The sequence below is a fragment of the Phoca vitulina genome, unplaced genomic scaffold (genome assembly GCF_004348235.1).
Source record: "Phoca vitulina isolate PV1807 unplaced genomic scaffold, GSC_HSeal_1.0 scaffold31, whole genome shotgun sequence".
In the NCBI taxonomy this organism is placed as follows: domain Eukaryota; kingdom Metazoa; phylum Chordata; class Mammalia; order Carnivora; family Phocidae; genus Phoca; species Phoca vitulina.
Genome location: NW_022589734.1, coordinates 15,745,387 through 15,757,082, shown reverse-complemented (window position 1 = coordinate 15,757,082; position 11,696 = coordinate 15,745,387). Strand labels below are relative to the sequence as shown.

The following is an 11,696-nucleotide window of genomic DNA, read 5'->3' as shown; positions in this document are numbered from 1 at the left end:
CTTGTTTTATAGTTGTGTTTGCAGTTCTTCTCCATTCCCTTCTTCTCCTGCTCTCTTCCCTTGTGTTGTGATGGTTTTCTTTAGTCATATGCTTGGATTCCTTTCTCTTTAGTTTTTGCATATATATTACAGGTTTTGATTTGTGGTTACCATTAGGCTCGTATATAACATCTTATGTATATAACAATCTGTATTAACTTGATGGTCACTTAAGTTTGAACCCATTCTAAAAACACTAAATTTGGGCCAGTTACTGGAGGTGGCAGCAGTGAGTGGGTCCTTGTGGCCTAGAAAAATCCTGCAAAAATGTCTCTGTACCCATCTCTTGAATACCTGAAGGTAGACAAAGTTATTCAGGCTCAAACTGCCTTTTCTGTAAACCCTGCCAAGCCAGCAATTTTGTCTGAAGCTTCTGCTCCCATCTCTCAAGATGGAAATCTCTATCCTAAATTGTATCCGGAGCTCTCCCAGTACATGGGCCTGAGTTTAAATGGAGAAGAAATCCGTGCAAATATGACCTCGGTCCCTGGAGCATCAGTTCAGGGGTTGGTAGCAAGACCTTCCAGTATGAACTATATGGTGGCTCCTGTAACTGGTAACGATATTGGAATTCATAGAGCAGAAATTAAGCAAGAGATTCGTGAAGTCATTTTGTGTAAGGATCAAGTTGGAAAAATTGGGCTCAGACTCAAATCAATAGATAATGGTATATTTGTTCAGCTGGTCCAGGCAAATCCTCCAGCCTCACTGGTTGGTCTGAGATTTGGGGACCAAGTACTCCAAATCAGTGGGGAAAACTGTGCAGGCTGGAGCTCTAATAAAGCACACAAGGTCCTCAAACAGGGTTTTGGAGAGAAGATTACTATGACTGTTTGTGACAGGCCCTTTGAATGGACAATTACCATGCATAAGAATAGTACTAGACATGTTGGCTTTATCTTCAAAAATGGAAAGATAACATCCATAGTGAAAGATAGTTCTGCAGCCAGAAATGGTCTTCTCACAGAACATAACATCTGTGAAGTCAATGGGCAGAATGTCATTGGGCTGAAGGACTCTCAAATTGCCGACATACTGTCAACATCTGAGACTGTAGTTACTATTACAATCATGCCTGCTTTTATCTTTGAACATATTATTAAATGGATGGCACCTAGCATTATGAAAAGCCTGATAGATCACACCATTCCTGAGGTTTAAGTCATGGTACAATGGAAACTTCACCGAACTTCTCCAGTTTACTTCTTGGGCAACTTAACTTTATATTATGCACATGAACCTTTCTAGGAGCCAGAGAGCATATGCTGCATGAAAATCTTTCTATCTTACATTATGGCTGGGAATCTTACTGTTTTGTTTGGATAACTTGTTCACACTTCAAGAGCGTTGTAGCCTTATCCTGGTTTTACAGATGTGAAACTTTGGACAGATTTACTGATTTTCATAGAGTAGTTTCTATACTGGAAACCCAATGCTTTTACAAGCCATTATGATTAGAATGACTGATAACAGGCTTAGAAAGTGTGGGATGGGAGCAGAAGCTTGTAGTAGTGCTGTTCATAGTACTTTAGTTCTATGGTATAATTGCATTTTTAGTGTGTTACCATAGTACATGTAGAATGACGACTTTTGATGGTTTTTTAGTTCTGTGTGTATGTGTGTGTGTGTGGATGGGTGTGGGTGTGGCTGTAAAACACCAATTAAGTACACTGGTTTCATTCCATGTAAGCATTATACAGTGTATGTAGGTTGCAAGAGATTGTGTTGCTCATCATTAAATTGTAACTACTTTTACTTAAAAATAAATAAATAAATGCACTAAATTTTTTTTACCCCCCCCACACACAATGTTTTATGTATATGATGTCATACTTCACATCCTTTTATTTTGTGAATCCTTTAACTGATTTTTTATAGATTTTAAATTGATTTTACTGCTTTTGTGCTTTAACTTCTGTAAGGGTTTTATAAGTGATAATCTACTACTTTTATTATGTTTGTATTTACCTGTGAAATTTTTTCCTTTCATAGTTTTCATACTCCTGATTATGGCCTTTTCTTTCCACTCAAAAAATTCCCTTTAACATTTCTTATAAAGTTGCTTTAGTGATGATGAATTCCTTTCTCTAGGAAGCTCTTTTATCTCTCCTTCTATTCTGAATGATAACCTTGCTGGATATTCTTGGCTGCAGTTGTTTTCTTTCTTTCTTTGTTTTCCTATCAGCACTTTGAATATATCATGCCACTTTCTTCTGGCCTGCAAAGTTTCTGCTGAAAAATCAGCTGATAATCTTATGGGTTTTTCCTTGTATGTAACTGTTCTTTCTCGTGCTGCTTTTAAAATCATTCATGATCACTACTTTGTGCCATTTTAATTATTATGTGTCTTGATGTGGATATCCTTGGATTGATTTTGTTGGGGGTTTTCTGTGCTTTTTGGATATAGAGGTCTGTTTCCGTCCCCAGATTCAGGAAGTTTTCAGCTATTATTTCTTCAAATAAATGTTCTGTCCCCCTTTCACTCTCTTCTCCTTCGGGGATCCCTATAAAGTGAATGTTATTATGCTTGATGGTGTCACTGAGTTCCCTTAATCTATTTTCATTTTTTGTTATTCTTTTTGCTCTCTCCTGTTCAGCTTGATTGCTTTCCATTACTCTGTCCTCCAGGTTGCTGATCCATTCTTCTGCTTCCTCTAGCCTACTATTTATTCCATCTAGTGTATTTTTAATTTCAGTTACTAAGTTCTTCATCTCTGATTGGTTCTTTTTTTATATTTTTTATTTCTTTGTTGAAGATCTCACTGAAATCCTCCATTCTTTTCTGAAGTCCAGTGACCATTACTTTGAATTCTTTGTGACCATCACTTTGAATTCTTTATCAGGCATATTGCTTATTTCCATTTCATTTAGCTCTTTTGCTATTGTTTTGTCCTATTCTTTCATTTTAGATATATTCCTCTGTCTCCTGATTTTGTCTAACTCTCTGTGTTTGTCTCTATGTATTAGGAGAATCATTTACATCTCCTGATCTTGAAAGTAGGGACCCTATGAAGAAGGGATCCTGTGATGCCTTATAGCACAATGCCCTCTGTTCACCAGAACCAGGGGCTTCCAGGGTGTCTTCTATGTGGGCTACATGTACCCTCCTGTTGTGGCTAAGCTGTGTTTGCCTTTAGTCCAGTCAGCTGCAATGGCCCACTTTGTCTGTTGTAGGCCTGGTTTGGTCCCTGGCTATTAAGGGGCCAGTCTGGGGCCACCATGGGCTTGTAGTTGGCTGGTGTCGGTAGTTAGACCAGATGCCTGACCTCAGCCATTTGCCAGAGCTGCAGTTGTCCCGAACTGCAGGGTGCTGTCCCTGCCTTGTCCCCTGAGAGGCTTTTTTTGGTGGGTGGGGACTGCAGTCAGACCAGATGCCTGCTCTCAGTCTGTCTGCTGGAGCTGCCATCAAACTCGTGTGTGTGTGTGGGGGGGGTTATTTTCCCCTCTGCCCAGGGCAGAAGTCAATTTGGAGTGGCAAACAGTCCCTGCTGGGGCTGCTTACAGGATGAGAGGTGGCAGGAAGTGCTTATTAAACAGCTGCTGTTGTGCTGTATCTACGTGGGGTTGTTCATTACACTATCTCTTTAAGGACGGGGAATCAGTTTCCTATTACCCTATGGCTCTCCCAGAGCCAAGCCCTTGATTTTTAAAGTAGCCAGAGTTAAGCCCTGCTGGTTGTAAAAAAAACTTATGAAGTTAAGCCCCACTGGTTTTCAAAGCCAAGTATTATAGGGACTCATCTTTTCAAGGCAGGTCCTCCAGTCTGGGGCATCTGCTGTGGGCTCTGCTCCTCTCCCTTCTCCGTGCTTGTGTTGTGTCCCTCCCGTTTGTAGTTAGTCTCACCGGAAGTTTGGTTCCCAACTGTGTCTCCACCCATCCTGCCCTTTTCTTGTTGTGGCCTCCTCTCATGATTAACTGTGGAGGGTCTGATGTGCCTGCTACCTCAGGACCCACCTGGTCTGCTATCTTCAGAACATTCTTGATCAAAAACATAGATATTAATGACTCAGTGTCAAAAACTGATTCCAAAGAGTTGAATTCTGAATATGAAAAAGTTTTAGGAATGCTTAACCGATTCATTTCAATTCTGTTTTCCTTTTCATATTGTACAGACATGCTATAAAATACCTTTGCTAAGTAAGTCTTTATAAGTTCTCAAAATGAGTGTAAAATAAAAATTCAAGTGATAAAAAAGCACTTTGTCAGAGTTTGACATTTTTTTCTGCCTCCATAGAACATAATGTGTCATATATTCAGTGATGTCTTAGATTTGATCAAATGTAATCATTTTCTATAAAAATCTAAAACATGTACATTATTTTAGAAAATTATCCATAGTTCCAAATATTAACACTAGTGCACCTTTCTTTTTTTTTTTATAGAGAGAAAGAGATGGGGAGAGAGAATCTTAAGCAGGCTCCATGCCCAGTGCAGAGCCCAACGTGGGGCTCAATCTTACAGCCCTGAGATCATGACCTGAGTAGAAATCAAGAGTTGGACACTTAACTGACTGAGCCATCCAGGCACCCCTACTGCACCTTCTTATTTACAAGTAAGCATATTTTAATTCAGTAGAATTTACCTCCTTCAATAAATGTTAACTGAAAATCTGAAAAAAAAAGAACTATATTAGGTACAATGTGGAATATCGAAATAAATAAGATGGCCCCAGCCTGGGTGGTTCAGATGGTTGAGCATCTACCTTTGGCTCAGGTCATGATCCCAGGGTCCTGGGATCAAGCCCCACATCGGGCTCCTGGCTCAGCGGGGAGCCTGCTTCTTCCTCTCCCTCTGCCTCTCCCCCTGCTCATGCTCTCTCTCTCTATATCTCTGTCTCAAAAGAATAGATAAAATCTTTAAAAAAATAAGATGGCCCCAGTCCCCAAAGAATTTACAATCTAGTGAATAATTTATATTACTATTCTGGTGTGTTTCATTCATTTATTCCTTCAAAAATATTTACCAGGCAGTCAACCTGAGATTGTACCCTTGCCTGGCTTTCTATCCTCCCCCATCTTCCATCTCCCTCTACCTTACCTTCTGTCCTGGGAGCACCTCTTTAATAAATCATTTGCACGCAAATCCTTGCCTCAGGGTCTGCTTCTGGAGCATCCAACCTCAGACAAATACATGAATGATATTTGAAGCCAGGTGTCTAGATAAACTATAAGATATCAAGAGACTGGATACTCATAATTACTGTCTATATTTAATGTTTTAAGAGATTTGAGTGTTACTTTGTTTTTGGAACCAAGGCAATTCTGAATGTTTCCAAGTACAGTTGACCCCGAACAACATGGGTTTGAACTGCACAGTCCCACTTGTATGCAGATTTTTTACACAAATACAGTATAGTAGTGTCAATGTATTTTCTTTTCCTTATTTTCTTTTTTTAAAGATTTTATTTATTTATTAGAGAGAGAGAGAGAGAGCACGAGTGGGAGGGAGGCACAAAGGGAGAGGGAGAAGCAGACTCCCCACTGAGCAGGAGCCTGATGTGGACCTTGATCCCAGCACCTGGGGCTCCTGACCTGAGCCAAAGGCAAATGCTTAACCGACTGAGCCACCCAGCTGCTCCATCTCTTCCTTATTTTCTTAATAACATTTTCTTTTCTCTATTTACTTTATTGTAAGAATACAGTATGTGATACATATAACATACAAAATATGTGTTAATTGTTTATGTTACTGGTAAGGCTTCTGGTCAACAGTAGGCTATTAGTAGTTAAGTTTTGGGGAAGTTACATGTGGATTTTTTACTACATGGGGGGTTGGTGCCAAAACCTCTGCATTGTTCCAGGGTCAACTGTATAAATCCTGCCCTTACATCGCTGAATTTATGTAACAAACATTCAAGACTCAGCTGGAATAGGATTTCCTAACTAGGTCATCCCCTTGATATATAAATATTGGCTTCTGGACACAGGGATAAAAATGAATAGAGGAGGGGCACCTAGCTAGCTCAGTTGGTAGAGCATGTGACTCTTGATCTCAGGGTTGTGAGTTTGAGCCCCATGTTGCCTGTAGAGATTACTTAAATTCTTTGAGAGAGAGAGAGAGCATGAGCAGGGAGGAGGGGCAGAGGGAGAGGGAGAAGCAGACTCCCCACTGAGCAAGGAGCCCGATGTGGGGCTCAATCCCAGGACCCCGGGATCATGACCTGAGCCAAAGCAGATGCTTAACTGACTGAGCCACCCAGGTGCCTCTAAAAATAAAATCTTTAAAAAAAATGAATAGAGGAATATGAGTGTGTGTGGGTGTATGTGTGTGTTGATATATGGGTACAGAGCAAGGACAAAGCAGTCCTATGTGTGTTGTTGGCTATTAAGGCAAGGTGAGAAACAGTCTCAAACTAGACTAGAGAATACATTCTGGATTCTAGAATGGTTTGCCACATATTCAAGAGTAATATAGTCACATTCCAAAAAGGAAAAATGACCGTAAATGCGTATCATTATTCACTCAAAACTATTTATTTTAGGTCATTTACTATATGCCAGGCACTGTGCTGGGCATTGGGGATACAATGTGAATTGGCAGACATAAGTCTGTTTTCTCACTGCACTTACATTTTGAAGTTGAGAAGGAGAGACAAACATTAAATAATTACCCGAGTATTTACGTACAATTACTTATGTTAAGAAAAAAAGTACGCAACATTATTAGAGTAAATAACTGGGGACTAAAGTAATAAGAAAGGCCTCTCTGAAGAAGTGACCCCCAAGCTGAGCCTGAAGGAGAAATAGAATTAAACGTAGAGGCTATATGTTCTGGATTAGGGGCCCAAGAAGGTGTTTCTTCAAACTCAAGCCCTAAATGATATTACAGCTGTGCTCTAGCCATAAGAACTATCCCAGCAAGACCACAGGTGCTTTGCCCTCCCAGGCCCCTTTTTTTCTGAATACAAATTTTGTCCTTGCCCTACCTGGAGGCCATCCGCTCATCTCTCAAGATTCAGTTCGTGCCATTTCCTCTTCGAATCTTTTGCTGACTCCAAGAAATGTTAAACACTCCTGCCGCCATGTGCCTTGTGCATTCCTGGCACATCACAGGTACTTGGAAAATATTCATTAGATATCTAGTGAATAAATACGATAACACCTTATTCAATAACCTTTTTACATGTTTAGCCCATCTCCAGACTCTGAGCTCCCTGGAAGCAGAGGCTATGTCTTGCTCATCCATCCGATGCTTGATTTATGGCACCTTTTTAAAGTTTGTTGAATGAATGCATGAGGTTAGGGAACTGGGTGGTGATAACAGAAAGCTAAGAGATGAGGTTTCAACATACACTGAGGTCAAATCATGGAAGGTCTTAAATGTCATTTGAAGGAGTTTGGACTCGTGTGGACATGGGGAGGCACTAAAAGTGTCTGAACGAGAAACTGACCGGTCTAGAGCCATGTTTTATGATGATAACTCCACCAGCAGAGCGCACAATAGGCAGAAGCGGGGAGAGACTGGAAGTGAGCGGACCAGGTAGGAAGTTACCTAGATGAGCGGTAGTAGAAAGGGATGGAGAAGGAGACGATTGGAAGGGAGAACCAGCTGCATCAGGCCCTGAGACCTGACTTCCCATGGGAGATTCACGCTGGGGCATTTGCCACCAGAGGCTGCAATTTGCATAAAATCTCTATAATGTTTCCTAAGAATTCTCCAGAGGCACATGAGTTTCCTAGTTAGGTAATTAAGAAATAGTTACGTTCTCCAGAGAATACCTAAATGCCCTAGATACTTTCTCCAATTCTGATTTAGCAAAGGGTAAGATAGCTATGCCAAAATTCCTTTTTGGTTAATTCCCACTAGTTTCAAAATAAATAACCATTGAATAACAACCCAGCAACATCAATAACCTAAGCTTTTTCTAGAAATTTCACTATATCAGCTCCTAGATTCTGGGCTTCCTCTAATAACTAGAGTTAGTATTTCATTTTTATTGCTCCATCCCTCTGCAGCTTTAATTACCAATACGGTAGACAATGCTGTGGGTTTGTTCATTCAAAGTAAATGAAAAAGGGGGGGGGGAAGCATATAAAAAACTGAGAAAAGGGGGGGGAAGCATATAAAAAACTCAGACTGTATTACAAATTTTATACTGGAAGTCAGGAAATAGAAAACTTACGATTCTCAAGGTACAATGAATGTTAATTTATCTGCCCTGCATATGTTTTACAAGATGTTTCAATTTGAATCCTGAATCCAAACTAATCATCTGTAATGTGGGTGGGTTAGCATTAGTATGATATATCTTTTGATTTTTTTAATTTCATGAAAAATATTTATGAGTGTTCTGTGTACTTCTAAACATTTATGAGGGCCCATTATATGCCAAGAACTGTATTTTGTATCCTTATGTATCTAAAACTTTAATCTTTGCAAAACTCTGCGATATGTTGTATTATATCTATTTAAAAGTTGAAGAAACAGGCTCAGAGTGGCTCAGTGACTTGCCTGAGGTCACACAGCTCATAGGCAATGGAGCTGGTTGGGAATTCAAATCTACTTGACTCCAAACCTCCCCACCATGCTGCTTGTCTCTAAGATTGAACCACAATGCAGTTCAGCTCTAACATAGCAAAACAGTTCAAGAAAAACATTGAAAATCTTCCCTGAAATAAGCAAGTAGAATTAAAGCTGTCTTTCATGCTGTCGGTGGTCAAAGCAGAGAATAAGCCCCTGTAAGCATAACAGTTGCAATGAGCAAAAGAAATGGATTCCCAAGAAGAAATAGTGTAACGACCGCAAAGTATATACTAGCTTTAAAATCATTTTCTCTTTCTAATGTAACTGCTTTTCCAGAAGGTCTTGGCCCTGTGTCAAATGTCACCAGATAATACAATTGTAACAATATGCAGGCTTCAGTGGGCTGTTCCGTTGGAAGCCTCACAGTTTACAAGCTGTTTTCCCTCTGTGATGATACTTACTGTGTGGAACAATTCTCCAAAGCATTTAAAGGTAATTGATCCCTTATTAATATTTACAACAGCCCTACCAGTGGTTTGAAAGTGAGTGCTGCTATTTGTGTATGTCTCTCTCTCCTGATGTATAGAAAAGTCAGGGAGTCCCAACTGGATGCTGAAATTAAATGCTGGTCTCTGGCTCCAAGTCCAGTGTGATTTGTGCACTTGAAGATGATCACTTACTGGTTAATGTGAGAAAATACTAAGGGTAAGATGCTTTCCTTAAGACTGCAGGATAAAAATACTACCTATCTTTTTTTTTCTACCTCTGAAGTTATGGAGGTAGGAATTTGTGGCTTCTTGTCCCGCTATGTATGCCACTGTTCCAAACAGCGAGTCACTCACTGCGTCATCAGTATTACGTGCTTCCATTTCACGGGCAGGGAGATAGAATCTCAGATACATTAAAGAAATGGCCCGAAGCTACTCATCTAACAAATGGCGGATCCAAGGTTCAAACCCAAGTTAAACAAGGCCCATGCTTGTCCCACCCTCTCAGTACTACATCTCTTACTTTTTAATTTTTAAATACTGGTATCTGTCAGAAAATGTTAGAGACAGGCATGAAAAAACACAAATAGTTAAAATTCACAGATAACTGCCAATTCTTGTTTTCGTGTTTCTGCCAGATCTTTAATTAGAAAAGCAAGACTGTTAGGTAGTCCAATTGGCTGGTATGAGATCCCGTGCTTCACCCTGGTGGATGCTCTGCCGGAGGGGAACAATGCTAAAAGGTGACCTTGACAACACACCAGGCAATCCATTTCTGTATAATCAGGATTTACTTTTATATATGTACTCCTGCTTGGAGAGTAAATTTCAGATATCATAATTTTACTTTTTAAATAGTAAATTCACAATACCACTAAGAAGCAACATCAATGTATTTTTTTTTTTTTTTTGGTCATGGGAGTTCAGGATGAATGTTTTGAATCATTGTAATAGACTAAAACTTCTCATTTCTTTCTCAAAGCATACTAATTTCTCAAAGCATTATAATACAGATGTTATAGGGAAATGCTGAAGTCCCTTTTTAAAGGGAGAAATATACAGAGCTGGTAAGGAAAGGTTAGGGAGTAACTGCTGGCATCAAAAAGACAGAGAAAGACCCCCCAGTCCTGGCCCCCCCAGCTCTGGCCATCCCGCTAAGGTGGCCTGACGCAGTGCCCCCGGGGCCCCACACGCACTCCCACTCCCCTCTAGCTGGCCTGTCAGAGCCACCAGGCGCACACAGTCTAAACAGGGGATGCTCCTGCACAAGGCAATGCCTTCATGACCAGCAGAGGGAGCTGTTCTGCCTAATTCATAGAAACAAACACAGAAAGTCAAACAAAATGGGGAGACAAAGGAATATGTTCCAAACAAAAGAACAAGATAAAACCCCGGGGTGGCGGCGGGGGGAGGGAGGGATACCCTAATGAAATGGAGATAAGTAATTTAACTAATACAGAGTTCAAAGTAAGAAAATGTATCAAAGGAAAAAAAAACAACTCACTGATAAAGGCAAATGTGCAGTAAAAGCATAGATAAGCCACCTTAAAAAGGTTAAAAGACAAAAATAGTAAAATCAAGTATAACTACAATAAGTAGTTAAGGGATACACAAAATAGAAAGATGTAAGATATGACATAAAAAACATAGAACATGGTGGGTGAGGTGGAGTAAAAATGTAGTGGTTTTAGAATGCATTCAAACTTGAGCAACTATCAGCTTAAAATAAATTGCTATATACATAAGTCAATATATATGAACCCAATGGTAACCACAAACCAAAAACCTACAATAGATATAAAAAAAATAAAGAGAGGGAACCCAAACATAACACTAAAGAAAAAAACCACAAGGGAGGAGACCAGGAGAAGCAGAAAAGAACAGAGAAGAACTACAGAAATAACCAGAAAACAATTAACAAAATGGCAATAAGTACATATCTATCAATAATTACTTTATTTGTAAGTGGCCTAAATGTTCCAATCAAAAGACATAGGGTGGATAAATGGATAGACAAGATTCATTTATATGGTACCTACAAGAAACTCACTTCAGATCTGCATACACGAACAGACTAAAGTGAAAAGATGGAAAAAGATACTCCATGCAGACAGAAGCAGAGAGAAGCTGGAATAACAACACCTATATCAGACAAAATGACTAAAACAATGACTGTACCAAAGACAAAGAATAGCATTACATAATGATAAAGGGATCAATCCAACAAGAGGACATAACATTAGTAAATACACACCCAACATAGGAGCACCTAAATATATAAGGCAAACATTAACATAGAGGGAGAAATTGACAGTAATACAATAATAGTAGGGGACTTTAAGACCCCACCTACATCAAAGGATAGATCATCCAGAGAGAAAACCAATAAGGAAACATTGGCCTTAAACAACCAACTAGACCAGATGGACTTAATAGATATATACAGAACAATACATCAAAAAACTGCAGAAAACACATTTTTTCTGAAGTGCACATGGAACATTCTACAGGATAGATCACATGTTAGGCCATGAAGCAAGTTTGGACTGAAATTATATCAAGCATCTTTTCTGGCCACATGGTATAAAACTAGAAATCAATTATAAGAAGAAAGCTGAATACGCGCGCACACACACGCACACACACACACACACACACACGTAACCTAAATAGCACGTTACTGAAGAAATCAAAGAGAAAATCAAA

General features: G+C 39.6%; 1 protein-coding gene across 2 annotated transcripts; it reads left to right on the top strand.

Moving 5' to 3' along the window:
* Positions 1 to 297: 297 nt before the first annotated feature.
* On the top strand, positions 298 to 1,200 carry LOC116645037 (syntenin-1-like). 2 transcript variants are annotated; one of them, XM_032424979.1, is made up of 2 exons: positions 307 to 549; positions 721 to 1,200. In XM_032424979.1, exons 1-2 carry the CDS (start codon positions 307 to 309, stop codon positions 1,198 to 1,200), a joined length of 723 nt encoding a protein of 240 aa, XP_032280870.1. The 2 variants fall into 2 exon arrangements, with proteins under 2 accessions (XP_032280871.1, XP_032280870.1); XM_032424980.1 differs by having other exon boundaries at positions 298 to 1,200.
* The last annotated feature ends 10,496 nt before the right edge of the window (positions 1,201 to 11,696 follow it).

Excerpts from the sequence above, each read along its gene's own strand:
- LOC116645037 (XM_032424980.1), top strand. The coding sequence starts at position 307 with ATGTCTCTGTACCCATCTCTTGAATACCTGAAGGTAGACAAAGTTATT.